Source organism: Parus major, chromosome 1 (assembly GCF_001522545.3).
Source record: "Parus major isolate Abel chromosome 1, Parus_major1.1, whole genome shotgun sequence".
Classification (NCBI taxonomy): domain Eukaryota; kingdom Metazoa; phylum Chordata; class Aves; order Passeriformes; family Paridae; genus Parus; species Parus major.
In genome coordinates this window covers 85,695,233-85,718,666 of record NC_031768.1, presented here as the reverse complement: position 1 = coordinate 85,718,666, position 23,434 = coordinate 85,695,233, and the positions used below count along the sequence as shown (strand labels likewise).

Genomic DNA, 23,434 nt, shown 5'->3' with positions numbered 1-23,434 from the left:
CTGTTAGCCCTTACATTCACTAGATCATTTTCTAGCTCCACAGTGAAAATGTCTCTGCTGGTTGTCCCCCTGGAGACCAGCCAGCCGAGATTTCTGCGCCTGCTCTGCAAAGTGAGATGTGGTATTGGATGCGACTTGCCCCGTGTTTCTGAGTTTGCTCTGGCACAGTCTTGTTGAAGATGGGCCAAACACATTTTCAGCTGGCTCCCTCAAAGGCCTGGATGGAAGAAATTCCTCTTCAGTTAAAAAAAAAAAAAAAAAAAAAAAAAAAAGTATGTTAAGTATGTTCTGGTCCCCAGCTCAAATTCTTCCTCATTTCTCCATTTCCTCCCTTTCCCATGTCTGACATTGGCACCAAGAGTATGGGAAGCGCTGCCAGGTCAGTAGGGGGTGTCTGTGGGTCTTGGGGGACTGTCAGTGTGACACAAGCCACAAAGTCAAGGTCTCAGAACCCTCCCCGACACTGCAGGGCAGGGTGTGGGTTTGGCCGGCACGGTGGGGAGCAGCTCAGCACCAGATTTCCCTCCTGTCCACCGCCTGTGGTGGAGACTGGCCGGAATGCGTTCTCCCAGTGAACAGATGTCTTGCTCAGGGGGTTTTGAGCCGGGACAAACTCAGCAGAGCCCAAAGAAGCAAGCAGGAGAAGCTGTCCTGAGGCTCAGCCCCTGCTCAGGTGTGAGTGAGGAACCTGCAGAATGGGAAGAATTCAGAGGGGACATATTTCAGCCCTGATGCCATGTGCTGCTTTCCCTCCCCCCTGCTCCGTCCCCACCCCACCGATCGGCCTCTTTAACATGACAAAGAGCCCGGAGGAGCGGGCCACGGTGAATATTGCGGTGCCGGGCAGGGGATGGCCGGCTATAAAGGCCCGTCTGCGCCCCGGGGCTGCCTCAGCTCGGCGGTGAGGAGCTGTCCCCCGGGTGAAGGTGACATCTGCCGTGGGGCGGGCGGTCCGCAGCCATGTGCGCGCAGCTGGCGCTGCCGCCGTGCCCCGCGTACCCCGGCGGTGCCATGGGCTACCTGGAGCTCTGCTGGAACGCGGCGGGACAGGCGGGACAGGCCCCCACAGCGGCGGGGCCCGCGGGGAGCGCCGCGGCCCGCCACTCTCCGGAGGCGGCGGGCAGGAGGCACACCGCAGGTAAGGCCTGGCAGCTAAACCCCGGAGCCGCTCCTCGAGATACCTCTGCTCCCAGGGCAGGCTGAGTGACTTGGAGCGGATTTGTCCCTTTCCCTGCCTTGGTTTCCTAGTGTGTGACCTATCGGCAAACTGCGGTGTGGTAGGCAAGGAGGAGGGGTGACCTCGCCCGGGCACGCCGCTTTTCCCTGCTGCTTTACTTGGGTGACTGCCAAGCGGTTTCCTAAGCCTCAGAAGAGCCTGGAAGAGTGGAGGCACTGCCACGTCTGTGCTCCAGGCTGAAGGGCACTGTGACAGCTTGGTCCTATGGAAGTTCATGGTTCTTGCTACAGGAATGTCTGGGCCTCCTTTTAGTTAAGTGCTATCACATGTGCTGTCGAGATCCTGGAGATACTTCTTGTGGCATCCCTCATCCCCTTACAAACCCCTTGCACTTTTTATGTGCTTATTCAACATGAGCCAAGGCCTGTTCTGAATACCACTGGGTGCTGGGAGATCTGCGTCTTTAGCACTGTTACTCACTGCTTCTTTCATTTTGCCATTCTCCTCTACTTCCCTCTTCCTTCTGTACTCTTGTTGCTTTGCCTTTCCCTTGTAAACCTAGAAGTCCCAGTGCTCACCACAGTGACATTTTCTGTTCCTGCCATTCCTCTCCCACTCCAGTGAGTGGCAATAGAAGAGCTGGTAAGTGCAGGTTTTCAGCCATTCCCACATTATGGTCAGCAGGGCAACACTCTGATGAGGTAAATGGGTGGGAGGAGAGGCAGGTTTTGGGGTGCCACTTTCAATCTGCCAGTTGCTGTGGAAAGCTACAGGCTCCAGCAGAGCCTATGGCTACTCGGCCTGGGTCTGCCTGCCACGTAGTTTGGAGAAAGGCTCAGGTTCTCTGCATGCTGCCTGCCCAACAGCGGGCATCAGATGGACTCCTTTGTGCCCACGTGGGGTTTGGTTTACAGACTTTAACCCCATCTTCAAACACTCTCCCCTCATACCTCTCTCAGAGAGAGCCCAGTTGTGGAAGTCAAGGCCTACAGATGTCAAGGGGTTGTGAGAGTGGGTCTGTCGCAGGCTTTCATGTTCATGTCTGTTGCGCTGTGGTTTGTGTTTCTTGCTTCCTCTCTCTTCTCATGAGAGAGTGAGCACTTTTGTCCTGAGCTTGAGCTGCACATGATACATTTAATAGGGCTTTGGGCCAGTCAGGCAGCAACCTGGCAGTAGTTCTACACTGTCTCGCTGTGGTTCCTGTCTAACAGGGGACTTTCCTGTTTTCCAGGCCCATGTTCCCAGCATACTCATTTCCTCCCTATAAGGATTTTACTGCACAGCCTGCAGGAGCTAAGCTTCCTGAGATACCATACGAAATTTTAGTTTCCCATGCAGCCAGGTCACTGATGTTCAGCTTCCTCAAGGCTCTGCAATCTAGCTCCATGCACATAACACCGCAGGCCCTTGCACTTCTGCTGACAGCTTCTTCCTGCTTGTAGACAGAATCCCTTTGCAATCCTCATTGACCTGTTCCCCAGCGCTAGAAACCTGCCCCACTACACCCCTGGCTGTTCACCCAGCCCCTGCTTGGCTGGTGTCATCTCCTAGGGATAGCAAATGGTCCAGAGCAGGCAAGCCTCGAGTGGCAGGCACCACAGAGACAGGCATGCCTCAGTAAGAAGTGTAACAAGGGGAACACTACCACAGATGTGGCCACCTTTCTGAGATCCAACAGTGCTCCAAGGCTTTTGAGTGATTGCTTAGTAGACTCTCAACTTAGGACAGAAGAACGACAGGTTTTGTAGGATGGGTGGGAAGCTGAATCCTCCAGGGAGCATCAGTTTGCTCTGGACATATGTTCTGAATGTTGAGGAGGGTGTCTCAGTGTCACAGCTCTCAGGGTGACTGGTAAGGACGTAGGGACATTGGTTGGGCGCAGTAGTCAGAAGGTGTGCACTGAAATGGCACTGCCCCATTCACTGCACTTCCAGTAGGAGGAGATGGGGGAGGAGGAGAGGGGATGGACCAGACAGGACAGTGTGCAGAGGAGTAGCTGGAAGAGGGAGGGATGGGCAGATTCATCATTGTAGTTAGAGGAAAGAGGAGTGACTGGTATCACAGCCCTTTCAGTCAGACTGGCCTGAGGAGCCTCAGCCTCTCTCAGACCCCAGTAATCTGGCATGTGACACATTTTCTTATTCCTGCAGCCTGAATGACTTTGCATCTTGGCAGGTTTTGTCTTCACTAGGAACCCAGATTGTTCAGGAAGCTTTTCCTTTAGGTCTTTATTTCAGCTTCAGAACAGGTCATCAACACAGACCCCTTGAGACATGTACCAGGACAAATGAGAAGGGGCTTGAATGCCTTCCTGTGCACTCTTGAATTTTGTCCCATATGTCCCTGGTACAGGATTGCTGCCTCCTTTCATCTGTTTCACACATCCACCTTTCCTCTCCCTCTCCTCTTCCATGTGAAATTTCTCTCCTTCATTCTTCTCTCACCAAAAGCCCCTCTCAAATAGGTCCTTCCATCTACAGTGCCTCCAGCAGTAGCATGGTCTGTGGTGGGAGACAAAGGCAAACAGGACTGAGCCATTATCCAATATCTGATGCTCTCCACCTGCTGCCCTCACTGTGAGCACTGGCTGCTCTACCCCACCATACACCCTGGTCAGAGGTTGTTTTGTCACTACTCAGTGCCTTGGTATTGCTGGGCAGGCAGCTTCGTGGAGCCCAGCCAGCAAGCCAGAGCTATACTTGTGGTCATGACAAGGCCTTTTTACACCACAATCAGACTGAAATATTACTGAGGCCTTCTGGAGGAGGAGAGCTCACTGTGAGCTGATGTGCACCACACTTTTGCTTGCACCACTCCCTGCCCTAACTTTTCTGCCTGGCAAAAGGAAGCCACGGGCATCCCAGAGGGGATTGAGCTGGGAAGCTGCTCGCTCTCAGTGTGCTTGTCTGTGCTCACAGATCCATGAAGAAAGGAAGGTCACACAAGCCTTTGCTTCAAGGAAGCTCCGGTCTGGTAGGCAAGGAGCTCTTCAGCAGACAGGGAGCATGCTCATATCCTTACAGCTTAACATTTTGTCTCTTACACCTTTTTCTCATTGTGTTTTTATTTATAGAAGTATCCCCAGCTTCATCCAGTTCTGGGAATTTCAACCAATTCACACCAGATTCAGCCACCAGTCCGCATTCGTCATCCTCATCCCCACAGCCTACAGCTAAGTCTCAGAAGGGCAGAGAATATGGCATGGAGGGGATGAGGAAGACCAAGAGCCGTACAGCTTTCTCCAAGGAGCAGCTGCAAACCCTGCACCAGCGCTTCCAGAGCCAGAAGTACCTCAGCCCCCAGCAGATCCGGGAGCTGGCTGTTGCCCTGGGGCTCACATACAAGCAGGTGAACACAGAGACTTTGACCCACAGTGTATCGGTCTCACAGCAGCTGAGTGGTCACTTAAGGAAGTGCCTGGATGGAAAGATGAGTCCCCAGCAGGGACTAAAGGGAAAGGTGCCAGCTAACAGTTGCTTCCCTGCTTATTCACGCCCAGAGATCAGAAACACTTTTGCAGCTAGAGGGATCAGTGGCACCTCATTTGGGCCTCTACAAGTCAGGGTCAGTTAAGGGTTCTGTTGCCAGCAGTTGTAGTAGAATTGCAAACCCAGTGATGAATATGTTGTTCACCACAGTCTTTACCCTGGGCTTGACAGCACTTCACAGATTTGTACATGTGCTGTGAACTTCACAGAAACCCTGGCATGCGGCTGTTCTCTGAGTCAAGGGGCTTTGACATGCTGACAGCTCTTTCTAGTGTCCTCCAGGTCTTGTTCAATATCTAATAGTGCTCCACACTCAGCACTGCCTGGCTGCTTGACATGTGCTCCCTCCTCCCCGTGGGTGCTGCTAGGTTCACACATCACTGCCCTTTAGGGTCTCTGGTGATCTCTAGGTAGGTTGTGTGCAGTGAAATGATGCGGCACACAAAAGAAGGGAGCTGGGGCACAAGAGCTTGCAGTTACAAGTCCAAAATCTGCCTGAAATATGGATCTCAGAGCTGGGCATGATGGGCAGGATGTCCTGGGACTACAAAAAGTTACAGGTGCATTGGAAGTGCATACATACGGCACACACTGAACTGGTTCTGTCAGGAGCAAGACAGGTGCGACAGTCTGCTCTTTCCTTCAATCCACATCCTTGCAAAGGCTGCTTTCACAGCACAGACACAGCCCGGGGGGAAATGGCCCTGGAATTCGCCTCAGCAAGGAGCTTTGAATTTGGGAACTGCTGGGTACAAGGAGCAAGTCTGTCCCTTCTCTGTTTGCAAATATGCAGAAACTGCGTCATAGAAGTTTGCCTGAAGTGCAGGGGGCTTGTAGAGGTGTCGGTGGATCTGATTTACACCAGTCATTCACCTCCATGATTGGAATGAGTCGATTTGTCACAACTATCACTGTTCTCTTGACACCGAGCCACCCCCTCCCCCATCACACGGTTGCACTAGCCACCTGCTGAGGCTGCCAGACAGACCTCTCCCCTTGGCAACATCCCCCCAGGAATTCTTAAAGGCTTTTATCTGGTGCTGCCCGTGTATCTCTGCCATCTGGTCACTCTCCCTCCGGTTCTTCCTGCTTGTGAATTTAGTAACATTTGTTCTTCCCTCTCTTTTGCTGACATTTTTTCCGTTTTCCCTTCCCCACCCAGGTGAAGACTTGGTTCCAGAACCGGAGAATGAAGCTGAAAAGGTGCCAGAAGCACAGCCTGTGGAGCGAACGGGCTCAGTGCCTCACACAGGTAAGAACACAGCACAGGGCTCATCATGGCTCTTCTGTCTGGGCACATCAGTCCCGTATTTCCTCTGTGGGGGGCAACTTAAGACTACAAGTGTGAGCGAACCTGGCCTCCTGGTCTGCTTAGCACAGAGGCACAGACTTGGCACCACCCTGTGTACTGCAGGTAGCCCAGCTGGCTATGCCACAAAAATGTTTTCAGGGAAAAGCTGTTTCCCTCCTATGTGTGTGTGTATATATATATATATATATATATATGATTGTGTATCCACCCCTGAACTATGGGAATGGACATGGTTTTTCTTGCCCTCCTTGCCATTGCTGCTGGTCAGTAGACAATATGAAATGTGAAGGGACAGAGCCTGTGCCAGTCCTGTGGACACCAGTGGAGAAGCTATGTGTTCTGACTCTTTGCCTTCCCCTTTCAGAGTGGCTACCAGACCAGTACTTACCTGGATGTGCACCCCAAATTCCACCAGGGCTACCCCATCACTGCAGCTGGCAACATCCAAACCATGCCTACCCCCTGTCAGCACTATGGAGCAGGGCAGAACGCTTACACAATCGTGACCAGCGAGGATGGAGGAGTCTTTGGCAAAGGCGGGGGCACCTGCAGTGTCCAGCAGACGGTGGGCTTCATTGCCCAGCACAAAGTAGACTTTTACCACAGCTATCCTGGCAGTGTGGAATATCCAGGCTCAAAGACTGGTGATGGCTGTAATTTTCACCACTCAGCCACTATGGGGGCTCCTTTCCCAACCACTGCCAGCCATCATCTTTATCATTCCTAAGCACTGTGGATGTGGGGTACTTGGGCAGCCAGGAATCAAATCTTATTCTCATCTCTCCCTCTGTTATTTGTGTGCTGTCCACCTCAGGGACACCTTGTAGCTAGAACCAGTTTTGGCATCCAGATGTGTGCCTGCAGACATGCAGCCATGCAGATACCCGCTTGCCCAGGTACACGTGCACAGAGCCCTTCATTTCTGTGCCTGTACACGTGTGCACACACACATTCCTTCCTTGGTTGTCACAGACCAACCAAGCTCCCTTACAGCAAAGCCTGGGATCTGGCTACCCAGCTTATGCCCTGGATCTTCTTAATTATGGATCTTGAAACTTGGCTAAGGGGAAGCACAGATTCCTTTGGGGATCTCATTTCTACGTATCACTGTACACTTGTGTGTACACAACAGGTGAAGCCAGGGGCTGTATGGAAAGGTTCTGGCCTTGTACCTTTCACTGAAGTTGGAGAAGTTACTGCCACCTGCCAGTAACCCATCTGAAGTGTAAATCATCAATGTATCAGCCATGAGGTGAAGTGATGAAGTGCCTAATGAAGGGAAATGTGACAAGTAGCTTGCAGAAAGGCTGGTAAGATGATCTTATAAGCCCTTCCTTCTAGTCTGTATCTTGCTGTGCCTCCCCTTGAGAAAATCTAACTGCATTCAATTTGGCAAATAAAAAAGAGTATTTTTTAAGATGCGTTATGTATTTTTATATATATCTTTTTTTCCCTTGCAATAGAGCACTGCAATATAAAAAACAGGTGGAACATAAATAGTCGCAGCAACTGTATGCCATTGTTACTTGATGCTGAAACCATAAACAGTAATTTTTCTGTGTTATTAGATCACCTTCATGGTTCTTGGCAATGTCAGGTATCTCGAGTCAAAGAAACAGGTAACTATCACCCACCTTAAGAATTTTCCCTATCCAGCAATATTGAATATGGGGACTGCCATGGGGGTACTATAATTTCTAAACTTGATTATGTAAGTGTCTAAGTACCTAAACCAGATGTGTGTAGTAAAGCATATGTAATAACAGGCCTCCAGTTCCCAGAGTCACAGGTTTTCTATCACTTTTTCTATCACTCTTTGATGATGACAATGAATTTCTCTTAATGCAATGAAGTAGCTGCTGTGGTTAAAAAAAAAAAAAAAAAAAAAAAAAAAAAAAAAAAAGCATAAAATGAAGACAGTGATTTCTGTAAGTGGAGTAATAAGAGGCATGGTCTTCTTGGCAAAGCTGATTTATGTCCCTGTACCTTACAGCTGTTTGTTCCCTCTCCCACTCCCTCATGCAGACACTCTTTGACTCTACTGTAAACTCTATGGTGTGCTGACTTTGGCTGTGTTAATTTTCTTCACAGTATCTGGGATAGGGCTGTGTTTTGGCTTTGTGCTGAGAATAGAGTTGATAATACAGAGATATTTTCATTACTGCTGAGCAGGGCTTGCACAATCTCAAGTCCCTTTCTGCTTCTCATTATCTCCCCAACAGCAAGAAGGCTGGGGGTGCACAAGGAGTTTGGAGGAGACACAGCTGGGACCGCTGACCCCAACTGACCAAAAGGATATTCCATACCATATGGCATTGGGGTCAGAAAGAAAGTTGGGATGAGGGGGAAGAGGGGGATATCCAGAGTCATGGAGTTTGTCTTTCTATACAGGATGAGGCTCTGCTATCCCGGAGGTGACCTGCCTATGGGAAGGGGTGAATTAATTCCTTGTTTTGCTTTGTTTGTGTGTACGGCTTTTGCTTTACCTATTAAGATGTTTTTATGACGATCCACGAGTTTTCTCACTCTTCTGATTCTCTCCTCCATCCCATTGGTGGGGAGTGATCAAGTTGAGTGGCTGCATGGTGCTTATTTGCTGCCTGGCATTGAACCACAACACCTGGCCAGCATGATTCGGGGAAAGATAAGGCCTTTTGGATGGTGAGTCATAATCTTGGCACAACCCCCACCCTTCTCCTCTTACAACCAGCGCCTAGCTAAGAAAGGGCAAGACTGTTCTTGAGACCATTAGAGGGGTGGGGAACAATAAGTCAACTGAAAAGGTGCTGGCTAACATCGGAAGGTGGACAATAGGGGCGATTATCAGGGCTCTCACACCAGAATTAAGATATTTTTCAGTTCCTCTCAAGTCAACAGTTCTGTTAACTTACCTGAATACAAGCTAAAACCTTTCCCTGCCAACCCATCAAAAGCTGCTGTAGGTGAAAAAAACTGAGCTTGCAGCTGGTCCTCACTAATAACTCCTGGGAAAAAGAGGCACATGACATGCCCTGCTCCTTCAGAGATGCTTTTGGACAGGCAGGATTTTGCTGTGGAGGCTCTGGGACTGGCTTGCAGAAAGCTGCTGTCTGCAAGAGCAACAGCTGTGATCTCCCTGCTATTTGACCTTCAGCAAAGCAGTGCTAACAAACACTAGGCAACTACTTTTTTGTGTCTGAAGGTTTCCTCAGACACAATTTTTCAAAAGTCATCATTCAAAGACAGACCTTATTGCCACAGGCGATTATGGAGTTAAAAAGCCTGCAGCAATTCCAACAGGCAAGTAAGCAGCTTCCGGGAAGGGAGATCACTGATGTCTGCTGTATCAGGAGCTGCATTCCCAACGTCCTGTGTAAAAACAGCAGGAATGCAGCTTCTGTTGGAGGCCCTCAGCCCCACCTAGCCAGAGGGACATTGGGGACTTGGTTTGTTCTCTGGTCTTTCTCTAGTATCTAAGCAGTGACTTAGCTGGATCTTGGGACTCACCCAAAGCAGAAGTCCCAGTGCTATAATTTGTAAAAAAGACAGCAGATGGACTTTTGTCAAATGTGAGAAATTAATTTTATCAATATAATATTAATATATCAAATTATTTATTTGAAAGAGAGTCCCAGATAGGAGCTGAGGGCATTCTTCAAATCTTTGGACAGCATGAAGATAACGTGGTAGGAAAAGACTTGGGTTTTTTGTTTTGGATTTTTGTTGTTGGGTTGGTTTTTTTTAAGTTTCTTTTTCCTTTTATTTCAATGATAAAATGTAACGATTTAGAGTCATTCATGCCACATGACTATTCAGTATCGGCAAATATGCTGCTGCCCTCTGATGACGGGCCAGGCAAGAGACATGTGGCAGTGCTTGACTGAAAATTTCCAAAACCCTGTGAGCTCAGCCTTCAAGTCACGTGGTGTAGTTAGATAATCAAATATGTTTACCTCTGCCTGTAGGGAAGAGCCTATTAAAGTAAAGATCATTACTTTTATCTGCACTGGAGAGACAACTGGGGCTGTAAGCCCTTGCTCATGGATCACTCAGAAGAAACATGTAGCTTGTAAAATCCCTGCAGGTCACATTGGTGTGGAGAGCAAGGAATGAGGTTTCTTGCACCGCTCTACCTGATTGGTATTTTCCCTGTGGGACAGCTGGAACCCAGTGAGTTACACAATAAAATTCTGGTCTACATAATCTGTACTGGACCAATGTCTTCTGTTTAGGTGGGATTCTCAGCATCACTGGAACAACATCTGCAGCTTTTTCATCGCTGCAGATATTGTAAAGGAAGAGTATATTCCCACAAGCTGTACCACATATGAAGAGCTCCAAATCATCTTACAGCTTGATCCTGAAAAGATATGCTGGCAAGGCAAATCATGTTTGCTGTGGGCAGAAGTTACTGTTACACAGCCCAGTCACAAAAAGCAGCAGTCCTAATAGAGGTGTATTTAATCTCAGTGTAGCAGAAAGAACTTTACCTGTGCAGTTGTTTCACGTGGTGATGTGATTCAGGCATGTGAAGGTAACAGAAGAGATCACCAGCTCTGTGGAAAGGCAGAGTCCTTTTCCACACAGTCCTGGTTTTTAATTCCAAAGGCTCCAGAAACACTTCCTGAGCAACTAGGAGTCCTTCCAGACTACCTTCCATAACTTGAGCAACTCCACATGTTCCCTCCAGCTACATGTGCTTGCCAAACCTGTGCACAGGTTTGTGCACAACCCAGGCTGAGCAACCAGGGGAATAACGCAGCCATGAGGGAACACTCAAATTTTCACAGAACACTCCCCTAGTACATGGAGTAACACTAACCACAACATGAGAGCAATCATTCTCAGCTCCAGGGCTGTTTTAGCAACAATATCTGTTTCTGCAGAAGGACATCTGCCAGCACGAGTTCTGGCCATCTCCTTACTCTTACAGCAGAGACATGGAAACAAAATATAGCAAGTAGCACAGGCAAACTGCAGCAGGCTTCCTCTGCAATTGTTCTGCAGACCTGTATACCTTACTTCTTAAAGACTGCATCTTAAAAGAATCCCAACAACACAGGCTGCTAATTTTAAAGCTGAAAGGCATAGTGTGTATGGCTTCTATACGTGATTTCTGTAGTTCAGCTTTGTTTTTTCAATTGTTGAAATTAATACTATTGCTAGAGAAATACTCAGAATTCATACACACTCTTATTGGGATATGAATCTCCCATCCAGGTGAGAAAGGATCTCTTGTTCTGTAATACAGAAAAGCACATGAATTTGGCATTTCCCACTCTTTCAGGCCCTTTTTCTGCTGTTTTAAGGTTGGCAGCCCACCTTATTATGTGACTCATTTTGTCCTCTCTCCTTCCTGTACCTATTGTACATTGCCTCAAGAGCAGAAGATTGCAGAGGTGGAAATGGAAAGAGGGGAAGAAGCTTTGCATCCACAGGAGCAGGTTCTGGTCAGCAAAGGACCTGTAGCAGTTTGAGCCTGAGCAGTCAGCTGCCAGTTTAGCTAATTGTGCTCAGTGGGAGTACCCTTGAATTAGTCCTTTTGGAGAGATGAAGGGCTTGGGTGGTGTAGTGTACTTACTTGGTTCTGGTTTTGTTTCAGTGCTGGAGGCAGGAGATGCAGTTACCGATTCGCAGACCTCTATTGCCATTTGGAGCCAGCACAAGAATCCCAACAGAGCTGCATATTTAATTATGTGGAATTCCTGACATCCAGTTGTGACCTGCTGGAGCACCAGGAGGCCACACAATCTCTAGGACACTTTCTTTTGCTCCATCCTTCTTCAATACTTCTTTTTGAAGCACTGCTATTTAAGGGCTAATATAAGCACGTTACAGGGCTGTACCTCACTTCAAGCCAGCAGCTTGTCCAGTTGTCCAGCCCTGGATCTTCCCTCACCCTCCTTGCAGTAAGGCTACAGACCTGCATAATAAAACCAGGCTGATAAAATAACCACTCATAGCCGGTTGTTCAAATGCAAGCTGGTGACATCGTCACAACATTTAAATAAGAGTAATTTATTTTCAATGCAAACAACTTGTAAGAACATTTAACATTAAGAGCATTAAACATTAACCAGAAAAAGCAATAAAACGCAACATGGACATAACATGAAACATGCTTGTTAACACTGCAAAAAACAAACTTTATGAAACATTATTCTGCAATAATAAGCGTTCACCTCCTTTGCAGTGGAAGCTGTGCTGCAAGACACACCGGGCAAGGATCAGAGACCACCTGCTAGAGAAGCAGCAAAGAAGAAGGTGAAACTTGTACAACAAACAGACCTTAACAACCTCTGCTGCTCACAGCTGCAACATTGCACACTGGCCTCAATGAATGAGGTTCAATCTCTTTTAATACCCTAAGCATCTTTGCCAAGGGTTAGCTATGAACAGACAGGGACATTTAAACAGTTAACAAACCCCAGGCAGCAGGGCGCTGAGCCCTTCTACTAGTTAAAACAGCAATAGTAGAGGAGGGACAAGAAAAACGAACAAAACGTATCCAAGTCAAACCCCTGGAAATCCCATGAGTGGACACAAGAGATGGGAGAAAAAAAATACTCAGACCTGAGACTCATACCCACTCTGAGTCCCCATGGGATGCCAAGGTAACTGGCATTGATTCTGTGTAAAGCTTGAAAATGGTGTGACAGTGTCAGAGGTGCTCTGGAAGTTGAAGGTGTCTTCTGCATCCACGCTGACATCTGTGTTGTCAAAGTAGCTGTGATACAAGTTCATTTGCTGGCTTAATAAACCCATGGTTTGCTGGCTATTGCAGCTTGACCCACCTTTTCCACAGAGCCCCTCATCCTCCACAGACACAAATGAGTACAGGTTCTGCCCATTCCCGTAAGTCTGTCCGCTGCTGTAAGCGTGGTGCACGTTGGGCACAGCCTGAAAATTCCCGCCGGCGCCGACAGGGAAGACCTGGTGAAACGCAGGTGCTACATCCAGGTATGCAGCCTGATGAACCCCATTCTAGGAGACAAAGAAAGTCGTTCAGCAGTGCGGAACCACACCAACGGCCCATTTTTTTGGATGGGTCCTCCTTTTACCCCCAGCCCCTCCTCCAAGCCGAGCAATAGCGCCTTTTTCGTGCCCATTGTCCTCCCAATAGAACAGTAATAGCAGAGGTGAGCTGCTCTTCGGTTAGTGATCTCCAACTCAGAGAGTCCAGGAAAACCAACTTAAAGAGATACCACTGAAAGCCCAATTTCTCTGTATTACAAGAAATACATTGGCTTGGTAATACCAAGTCCTGTGCATTGCTTGAATTAGCAGGTTGGACATGATACACTTCTCCCCACAGACTGGGGGAGCCGTGACTGGTGATGTGGAATTTTACGCACCTGTGGTAGATACATCCCGTTATCCACCCACTGGCTCTCCTTCTGGCAGCGCTTAAATTTCATCCGTTGATTCTGGAACCACGTTTTCACCTAAAAGTGATGCGGAAAAGACATAAGACATGAGAAATTAATTTTTAAGAGCTTACTACACATCCTTATTTCTGATACAATCCGGTTTCTGATTGACTTCTAGTAGTGTAAACTATTTCAGCAGCTAAGAATGTACAGCAGATGCAGGTGGCTGTGAAATCACAGAGCTGAGACACGAAAACGAGCATTCCTACTCCTCAGATCGCCACCCGATCTTTCCTGACTTCAGAATCCCTACCTAAAACACCGGCTAAGGCAACTGCAGAAATCAGGTTGTGTGGTACCGTCTCTCTGCTGTGCCAAGGTCACGGCTCAGGACCCCAGGAATGGGTCATTCCTTTAGTCAAACACAAGCAGCTGGTAGAGCAAGGACCCTCTAGCGAGAGACACCACGGTGCCACTGCATACCAGGAAAGGCCACCTGCATAGCAGTGCGAGTATCTTTCTACGTTGAGAGACAACATATGTCCATACAGAACAGTAACCTGACTCTGCATAGCCCTACTTTGCTGCTCTTGCAGGCCCTGTCAAACACCTGCACGGAGTGGGTGGATAGTGCTGGAACTAAGCATAAGAAGATTGAGTCATAAATTTTCACACCCTCTGGTCTCTCACGTAAGCAGCAGCACTTCCAAGATAATGAAATAAACTTATCTCTGGGGTCCAAGAAAAAATGAAAACCACAAAAAAAGACCCCAACTCAGCTGCTACTCAGAGCAAGATGCTCACCTGCTTGTAGGTGAGCTCAAGGGCAGCAGCCAGCTCCCGGATCTGCTGGGGGCTGAGGTACTTCTGGCTCTGGAAGCGCTGGTGCAGGGCTTTCAGCTGCTCCTGCGAGAAGGCTGTGCGGCTCTTGCCCGTCTTCACCACACCCTTGCCGTGCGCCTTGACCTTCTGCAGAGAGGAGTGGGGAGACGTGGTCCCTGCTGCAGTGGGGCTAGTGGCAGAGTCGGGGGTGTAGTACTGGGTGAGCGTCCCAGAGGTGGAAGAAGCTGGGGAGTCCACTGAGGAAAAGAGAAGTGCGGTGAGCAAAATAAGGCAGGGAAGGCTCAAAAACCTGTAAAATCCGGCCTCTCGGGAGAATTTAAGATTGCGGGTGCCCTGAGGACTCGCAGGGGCTCTAGAGCCGTGGGCAGCGCAGCGCGGGGAGGTGGGCCGAGGCCGCTTTGTGGCCGCGGAACCGAGGCGCCTCTGTTCGCCCCTTTGGGCCGTCCCGTCTGGGCAGAGCGGCCAGGCCGGCTCCCGCAGCCCCTGCCCGCCCACGGAGCCGCGGCCACCGCAGCCCCGCCGGGGCCGCCAGCAGCATCGGGCACTTCCTCCCAGCCCCCGGGGCTGCTCGATCGCTCGCATACCTGAGGGACTGGGCGTCTTAGCCGCGGGCAGGGGCAGCGCGTCCGGCGCCGGAGCCTCCTCGGTGGGCACGCTGTCCGTGCTGCCTGCGGAGAACCAGTAGTAGTCCCCATACCTGGCCGAGCCGGGGTACGGCACGTAGGGCAGTGTGGCCAGGTGGGCGCTCACAGCCGGGCCGGGTCCCCCAGCTCCCAGCATGATGCGATGTTGCCGTCGAATCTCCTGGCGGCCTGCGGGCAGGCACCCAATATAAGTCCTCCCCAGCTTGGCCTTGGCTGGAGCGTATTGTCATGGCCATTGTCATGTTAAAAGTTGGTTGATTGGGGCGGGGGAATGGACTTCTAGGGTATGCAGGGACTGGGGGAGGGCTGGGCCACCGGGCTGCGCTAGCCAGCTTGGCTCGTAGCCGCCACGGTGAGGATGAGTACATCCCTCCATGCTGGGGCGTGCGAAGGGAGGTCCTTGCTCACCCCTCGGGGCATCAGGCCTGAGCAGAAAATCCCCCGGTGAATTGGACTGAGCTTGGCAGACACCCCCCACCCCCACATTTCACACACTCCTTTCTTTCCTCCTCGCAGGTCCCCACCCAAACAGAAAGAATGGCCGCGGAGCCCACCGCGGGGCATGCGGAGACTTCGTGCGTCTGCATTGCAGATCGCAGCCATCACTGCAAACAGATAAACCCCCACCTCCCTGCCAGTGAATCCGGACTGGGGACAGGGGGGATGGCCCTACACGGCAGTGTCTGTGTGGTGGGGAAGAGGGCTAAAGCCAGGCTTCTTCTCCCAGAGGTTGGCCCAAGGCTGAGTCAGGCAGTCCTGTCCTGCATATTTTCCAAGCTTTTTCCCCCCACCGTTTAAGACTTTTAAAAAAATGGTCTCTTAAAACAAAAATTAAACAAAAAAATGTTTTGTTACACAACAGGGAGGGATAGGAATCACCAGGTCAGATTCAAAATGAGACAAGAGCACTGCAGCTGTAAAAGAGCTTTACAGATCTTAAGAATTTGAAGTTAGGGCCTACAGGCTTCTTGGGGAGAATAAACTGTTTCCCTTACCACCCTCCTCCCCCAGCTATTATTAAATTAAAAACCTGTCGGGAGGATCTCACAGCCCGGGAGTTACAAAATCTGGAAAACCGCCTTGAAAAAAGTACAAATGAGGGCATGTGATGCATCAAGCAAATCCCCACCTCCTCCTGTGCAAGGAAACAGGACCCAGGCAGGAGTGTGGCTACTAACCTGCTGTACTGTTAAACGTCTTTAGGACCTGACAGAGAAAAGCCTCCCTTGATTTCAATTTATCTCCACCTCCCATCTTGAATCATAATGAGAAATGAGCCCCAGCTGGTCCCCTGAGCCAGCAAGGAAGGGTCCTTGCCGGGCTTACTTTTGATCACCTCCTAATTAATGATTTCGTTTCTCAGAATCCTGACAAGATCTAGTCAGGACTATTAGGACTGTGGGAGGAAGAGATTATAATCGGGTGTGAGGGACGAGAAAACCGAGCTAGAGCCAGAGCCTGGTTCTGGCCCCAAAGCGAGCAGAGGCAGCCGGGCTGTGCGTTTTGGGCAGGTCACTCGCTCGGTGCTCGCAGAGCAGATGCGCGAAAGGAAAAGGATTTTCCCTGGGACGCGAAGCTGTCCTGCTGCCCTTTGCCGGGCAGAGGGCCGCCTGTCCCCGTGTCCCTGCTGGCAGGGTTGCCCCGGGACACGCGTGGTCCCCGTGGGGGTTCTCCGAGCTGGCCAAAACCAGCGCCTCGCAGAGAGGGAAAAGCCCGCAGGGTTGTTCCAAAGCACTGCCCTGGTGCTGCGGGAACCCCCGAGTCGTCCGAGGACACGCGGCTGGGGAGGATCAACCACGGCAGAGGGATTAGAGCTTTACAGACGGAGTAACACCGCCTCTGCCAGCAGCGAAGTCCTCCCTCGGAGAGCTCTGTGTGTGTGTGTGCTTGGAAAGGCAGCAGGACTGCTCACAGTTGGCAATTTTCATACATAGATCAGTTCTTGCGTGTGTATCAGCTTCTCTCCCAGCTAATGTCCAAGAGATGTTCAGAGTCAGACCTGCTTTGGAAGTGATCACGCAGCTGATTTAATTTCCCCCCACCACTTTTTTTTATTCCTCTTAGTTCATATTTTTGTTTTCTCATCCCATTTGTCCTCCATTCCCTTTGTTTTTTATGCTTCAACCACCAAATTTATTTTCCACATATCCCCTTCCAGTGAGGATAATTTTCTCCCTCACCCAAATAATACCTCTAATCAGGTCACCAAACCATATCTTTTTTAATGTGAGAGAAATAAGACTTGTGTAAATGTATAAAACCATAGCATCTAAACTCAGAATTTATTTAGGAAAAGAAATCCAGTTACTTTGCCCCAGATAAATGATACACATAGAAACATATTGCAAAGCTAAATCCAGAAGTCATACAGAGACAGGGAATGCTGTGGGAAACATGATGTGGACATTTGGAATGCTCACAGGGTGATCAGGTCTGGAACATCTGCCTGTGGCACCATCAGCCTTCAGACTGGATATACTGCCTATGGCTCTCTAGAGCTGATGTGCTTTTTAAAAATACCTGCTGGGAATGACTCACAGAGCAGATGCAAGTATCCACTCGTGTTTCCTTTGGAACTGTTTTCAGCTGAAACAGCAACACAGGTCAGATCTAGTCTAATCCTGGTTTTCCCAACAGGGCTAATAGCAGGAACAATTTGATTTTTGACCCTGGGTTGTGTCTCTCCCTCCCTTCATTCTGCGGCTACCCCCTTCTTTTTCAGTTCTTGGCTCATTATGTGTTCATTATGTACTGTGGAGCATTAGTCAGGTGAGTAATAAACTGGCTTATTCTTGACACCCATACCCTCACCCACGAAGTTGTAAAGATGTTAGCTCACATCTTTCTTATCAAGTATATGGGACTCAATGCAGCCACTCACTGGGCTTGCAGCATGCTCTAACAAATCCTTTCTGTAGTGCTTCAGCAGAAGAGACAAAAACTCAGGTCCAAAAGCAGTCTTGGCTTCTTTGTCTATGCACAGTGAGATAGGACTGTGGCTGGAAGGTATTTCATCCAGGAAGTTCCCCCTACAAGGATCTCCCATTGTTCTCAGTAGGGTCCTACCTTCAGAGGGCTGGAGCTCAAGCTTTCTCTGAAGTGATGCAAAAACACCAGTTTACACAGATGGAGGCTGGGGAAGCACCAGCTGGCTAGCAGTGTAAAGCCAGCTCTGGAGCTCACACCACTGGGTGGGAAATGCTGGGGTTTTCCTACCTCAGAGCCCTGATAAACTCATTTTGATCAACGGGATAATGTTACAGTGGTAGAGATGTCTTAGATTTTACATAGATTAGGTGCTCTCCTGCCTTAGCTGGCTGAAATGGGGGTCACCTGTGTTTTGGTAAAGGATGTGAAATGCCACTGCGTGTCGCTGTGCCATTCTGCTCATGTTGGTGGTGCTCGGCGAGGCAGCAGGGTGCTGGCTCGGTATTAGTGAGCAGGAAACCATGCCTAGAGCCTCACTGCCCCTCGGAGGTTTTCCTGGGAACCACCATCCTCTGACAGCGATGCGTGTTGCTTGGGGAAGGCAAAAAAATAAATCTTTACCTTGTGTTCTGTCGAGCTTGTCTGAGCTTTTGTCCAAAACAGGCACCTTTAATTTTATTATTTTGTTTTTGTTGTAAGTGAACACTCCCCCCAAGTTAGGCGTATGAAAACACTCCTGCCCTGCAGACCTCAGTACTTGCCCAGCTCTTGGCTCTGGACAGCCTGTCCCCTGTAGCACGATCTAGCCTGCAGTCTGGACCCAAGATGACAGACTGCAGAAGGAAGGGAATCAAGGAAGAATAACAAAAATTAGGCCCTCATTCATATTGAAATACAGTTTTCCTTTCTCTTGACTCTTTAGGGGAGCAGGTAGAGAAAAGGACAAATCTTCTCCCTCCCCCTGACAGTCCAGTCTGTCAATGCCCTGAGAATTACTGGCTGATGTGGTCCTTTGTTAGCAGTGCAGGGGCAGACTGGCACAAGCCATCCATGGCACAAAGCCAAGTGCCTCCCTGAAAAGGCAAGAAATCTGCCTGTCAAAAAGCAGGGAAGCAGGCTAGTGAGAACGGGAATTTCTAGGGTTTGATAGGTCTGTTCTTTCTTCACCAGCCCTTCACCCATGCCTGCCATGCACATGATGCCAGAGTGCTGTAGCTGTAAGCTCTGATCTCAAGAAGCGTCCCCTTCCAGTGCCCGTCAGCTGGAATATGGAGCAGTCTTGCAAGCAGCTTGGAGCCAGGGTTATGTGAAGTCCTGGAGAATATGGAGAGATGTGCATATCGGGCAAAAACCTTCCAAGCATCCTCTCTGCTCAAATCCTCCCCTCTCCCTGCTATCCCTGGTGTGGTTGTTCCCACAGGCTCACTTAGTAGGCCTCTTACTAAAAGCAAACAGCACAGACAGAGCTGTCTTCACATACTTTCTGCTGTTTCCACCTTAAGGGGGGAATGACAAAATCCTGTGTTTTGCACTGTGCCAAGGCCCTGTGCATGGAATGAACCACCTCACCCAGTCTCCTCTAAAGGCTGCTCTACATCAAGCACTTTTCTGTGATTTGTTCTCCACATGAACTTTGAAATTACACAGAAGGGTCTTCCCCCCTCCCCTGAGACTTCTTTGTCTTCCTTGTTCTCATAGGGATGTCTTCCTACGAAATCCAGTGCTGCCAGAGCCTTCAGTTCAAGTGGGACACTTTAGGTGTGGCTAAATCTCCTGCTCTCTCGAGTTCACTGCATACTGTGGCACCTGCTTTCCCCCATATCTCTCATCTGAGGATGATCCCATGAAAGTCCCCACTGTAAATTAATATCAGGACAGAACTAATGAGGATTATGCGCCAAGTGGGTGGCTGTAATCACACTCTTGCAGGCCATAAGTGGGCACACAGTCTGGAAGTGCTTCTAACACACCCTACAACTAAGTTCTTTCCAGTTAACACATACTTTTCAGGCAGCTCACTGTGCCAAATCTGTGCCATCTGGGCTTTTTTATAAGTTCCAGGAAGTCCCCAAAGGAGCAGATCACCTGTGATGTAAGTGTCTAACTACAGCGATGGCTAGGAATAGGAAAAACGGGTGCTCAGTTTTCAAATCTGTCAGGGGTTGAGACAGGGCTCCCCCCATTACCTGGCCCTTGCTCCCACCTATACACCCTCCGCTTTTCTCCCGGACGGGCTCTTGCACATGCATGCATGAGCGATTAGCAAGTGTTAGAGCCTGAGGCTCCCTGGCTGGCACCCGCTCTACATCTGAATGGCAGAGCCGGGTAAGCCCAGGGCTGTGGAATGGGATCTGCAAGTGGATGTTGTCTGCGCCGCCTGACGGAAGAAAAAGATTTACCTGCTTTTGTCTGACAATATTTAGATGGCCGACTTGGCTGAGGTGGAAAGAGAAAGAGACAAAGAAGAGACGAACAGTGAGAGGCTGGAGCTTTTTTAACTGAGTGTAATTTGTCTAGGCATTAAATGCAGTGAAGGCTGGAAAGTGCGTAAGGGAACATAGCGCTGCCATCAGTTATCGGTGGAAAGGTTAAAATTACCTGTACTTCATCTTCTTTAAATTCCATGGAGCTCAAATTAGTCTGTGAAAGCACATCTTGTGGGGGCAGCAACAAAATGCCAAAGAGACCGTAGTATGGACTGAGTCTCGCCCCACGTGAAAGGTCAAAAGACACAGAATCATCCAGTGAAAGAACTCCAGACCCCCAGACTACTGTGAGAAAATAAAAATGCTTCTCCAGCAGAGCTTAGTCATGACAGAGCCATGACTATCTGTATCGAGAAAAACATTCTGCTAAAATTTCCTTGTTTAACCTCAGTTGTGTCTTTCATGCAAACTCTGGGGTTAAGACAGGCCTGAGAACACCTTGTCTTAACCCCACTCACGACTATATTGCTTTACTGTAGCTATAAACAGCCTAATAATACTGTCAAAAGTGCTTGCAGATGCAAAGTAACCTTGCAGAATATTGCAGAGATGCAGGTGTTGAGCCGTGATCTAACAGGGCCCTCTGATGTGGTAGTACCTCAGATGTCTCTCTTCACTCCCTGCACCCATCAAACCCAGTTCTCCAGCAGAAATGATCGAGTTGGGTGCAATTCATCTCTCCTCAGCCACTGCAGTTCACAGCATGTTGATGCAAACCACTGAAGATTTTAGTTTCTGTCAGTATCCACCTGCTCTGTGAACCAATGTGCTGGCACTCTTTTTCTGTGATTTGATCCCCAGAGAATACATGTACACTGCTCACGGGATCCAGCATTGTCTTCTTCATGTCCTGACCTTCTTGTATCTTGAGAGAGCTGCTTGGAGCACCTGGACCTGTCCTCGAGGCGTTGAATGATGCGGTCGTGGAAATGCCACGGGCTGCTGGCAGCCTGCTTAACAGCAATCTGCTGTGGCACCAGAGAGCAGGAGCAAAAGCAAATTCTCAAAATCAGGCTGTTCTGTGTAAGATCCTCTTTGTAGCTTTAAAACTTCCCTTATGGTGAAGCACATGAACATCTTGTTTCAGTCTCCCGAAGCCAAGGCCAAAGGGGAGGGAGTTAGTCCAGTGGGACAGGTGCTGATTTCTGTTCCCTCTGTGTAACCAGGAGCAGGGAGGGACTCTTGTCCCATGACAATCAAAGACACTCATCGACTTGGGTAGCATGGAAGCTTGGGATTTTTTCTGTGTTTGTAACAGTGCACCTGAGCACACACTCTGAGCCTTTATTACATGTGGAAATACATGCATTCCAGGACAAAGAAATAAAGCTAGACACAGTAAGAAAAAGCTGAGCCACAATAAGTAGAGGGGAGGTAAGAGAAAAAGAGAACAGAAAACCATTTTATTAGGTCCAGGTTCCTAGATTGCCTTCATCGTTACGGTGTCTGAGCATTTTCCGGTGGAGTATTCAGTGGCCTGACTCAGATCTGCCACATGTGGTTTTTTGTCTCTTTCTCATCCTCTCCACAGGGAGACAGCTGCACATGTTGTGGAAGATTTAACTTTGGCTAAGCAGGCTTGGGTTTGGGGCTTGTTCATAACATGCTCGCAGCTGTCTGTATTTGAGGCGTGTGTTGGAAACGTGCACCTTTTACTCGAAAGCGAAGCGGTGAGACCAGGGCATGCTGTAGCACGGGCTTGTTATGACCCCTGAGACACCTCTGCTTCCTGCTCAGACTAGATTTTCACTGGGTTAGAGAGCACCCTGCTATCAGTACAGTGGAACTGCTGAGACCAGTAGATGTCAGCTGTCAACTTCAGAGCTGTAAAGGCACCTCTACATACTGGCCTAAGGCCACTGGGTGCACCAAGATGCCAAACTTGGTAAGTAGGGGCCAGCCTCAGTTAGAAATAGGATAGAACAGCTCAGATAAAGGAAAAAGCAGGTCAACAGGAATGCGTGAAACACTCCCCAGTCCCATCCTTGTGCTCTCCAAAGTCTGCTGATTTAGGAGTTTGCCTACACTGTTTGCCAGCTGGTGTTGGGAGGGAAGGAGAGTTTCCCTTTATATGAGTTGCCAGCAGGAGTGGCCAGCTGGTCTGATCCAGGGTTTTGGGATGTGGGGTACTTAGCATGCGGTCGATGTCCAAGCTAAGTGAGGGATGTCTGCTGTTGCACTCTGCTGGCTCCATCACAAACCCATGTTCACCAGCAGACAGCTCCAGGCAACTTTCCAGACAAAGACCGTGCTTTACCACAGGGACCACTGTTCTAGGGTACATCTCCAAGCCAGCTCTTAACTCTGTGGTTTGGTTATGGATAATGATGAAGTTTGGACAGTTTGAAGCTAAAAAATACCAGCTGAGATGCTGGTTAAACACTCTGGCAGTGATCTGAAAGAGTCAAAACTGCAGGAAAATGCCATTTGATGACATTGGGTAGTTCTGTGGCAAAATGATCTACCCATGGCGTGGTCTGGTGTGAACTAAATTGTCAAATTATCAGGTATGGGGAAGGACTGAAAATAACATATCAACTCTTCAGTATCACTGACAAAACAAAAATACAGCCTTAATTAATTACTTCCCAGAAACAGTCCATCTACTGCCTACCTCCCCACCCTCAGCAGTGCACATAGCAGTGTGTAATTGCAATTACTTTTGTTTGTCTTCTCCCCCACCCACATGCCAGGAAACTGAGGCACAAGGCTGTGTGGTGGCCCAGCACTCCTTCCAGGCCAGGAGCAAGCATCAGGCGATTCACAAGTCTCTGACAGCTTGCACTCTTAGGCTGAGCAGAAGTGAAGATCCATGTTCTGTTGAAGTGAGGATTTGCCATGGCATCTCTCCCTGCCCAGAGTGCGGTTTGTATTTAGGGAAGGAGTGTCCAGGCTTGTGACAGCGCTGCTTTCTGTGCCCCAGCCCTGGGCGATGCACAGAGGAAGCTGGTTGGGTTTGTCACAGAGCTGCTACGACAGTGTGAAAAACGAGGTTCCCTCTCCTGGTAAAATTTAATAGTTTAATAAAGGACAATAGGAGACAAAGACAATAAAGCAAAGTTTAGTGGCTGAGTGCTTGGCATTCAGCCAAGAGCACACCTGCTACTTTGGAGACACCCTTTACATACCTTTTCCATTGCATCAGCCTATTGCATATTCATAAACAATTATGCATATTTAAACTTTCCCCCAAACTATTTTAAACGT

At 49.1% G+C, this 23,434-nt stretch overlaps 2 protein-coding genes across 2 annotated transcripts; one reads left to right on the top strand and one right to left on the bottom strand.

Moving 5' to 3' along the window:
- The first annotated feature begins 298 nt into the window (after window positions 1–298).
- Window positions 299–7,817, top strand: LOC107203854 (homeobox protein NANOG-like). The gene is made up of 4 exons (XM_015626394.3): window positions 299–1,138; window positions 4,251–4,525; window positions 5,828–5,917; window positions 6,342–7,817. The coding sequence occupies exons 1-4, from the start codon at window positions 961–963 to the stop codon at window positions 6,702–6,704; spliced, it is 906 nt and encodes a 301-aa protein (XP_015481880.1). The 5' UTR covers window positions 299–960; the 3' UTR covers window positions 6,705–7,817.
- A 4,109-nt stretch (window positions 7,818–11,926) lies between these two features.
- LOC107211083 (homeobox protein NANOG-like) lies at window positions 11,927–14,986 on the bottom strand. Its single transcript, XM_033513209.1, has 4 exons — window positions 14,754–14,986; window positions 14,131–14,405; window positions 13,312–13,401; window positions 11,927–12,940 (listed from the first exon to the last, which is right to left on the bottom strand). The coding sequence occupies exons 1-4, from the start codon at window positions 14,947–14,949 to the stop codon at window positions 12,524–12,526; spliced, it is 978 nt and encodes a 325-aa protein (XP_033369100.1). The 5' UTR covers window positions 14,950–14,986; the 3' UTR covers window positions 11,927–12,523.
- Between the last annotated feature and the right edge of the window lie 8,448 nt (window positions 14,987–23,434).

What these genes read in the sequence shown, in the direction of transcription:
- LOC107203854 (XM_015626394.3), top strand. Translation starts at nt 961, where the DNA reads ATGTGCGCGCAGCTGGCGCTGCCGCCGTGCCCCGCGTACCCCGGCGGT. An exon ending in GGGCAGGAGGCACACCGCAG is followed by an intron (nt 1,139 to 4,250) that starts GTAAGGCCTGGC and finishes TTTTATTTATAG; the next exon opens with AAGTATCCCCAGCTTCATCC. An exon ending in TGGGGCTCACATACAAGCAG is followed by an intron (nt 4,526 to 5,827) that starts GTGAACACAGAG and finishes TTCCCCACCCAG; the next exon opens with GTGAAGACTTGGTTCCAGAA.
- LOC107211083 (XM_033513209.1), bottom strand. Translation starts at nt 14,949, where the DNA reads ATGCTGGGAGCTGGGGGACCCGGCCCGGCTGTGAGCGCCCACCTGGCC. An exon ending in TTGAGCTCACCTACAAGCAG is followed by an intron (nt 13,402 to 14,130) that starts GTGAGCATCTTG and finishes CATCACTTTTAG; the next exon opens with GTGAAAACGTGGTTCCAGAA. An exon ending in ACGGGATGTATCTACCACAG is followed by an intron (nt 12,941 to 13,311) that starts GTGCGTAAAATT and finishes TTTGTCTCCTAG; the next exon opens with AATGGGGTTCATCAGGCTGC.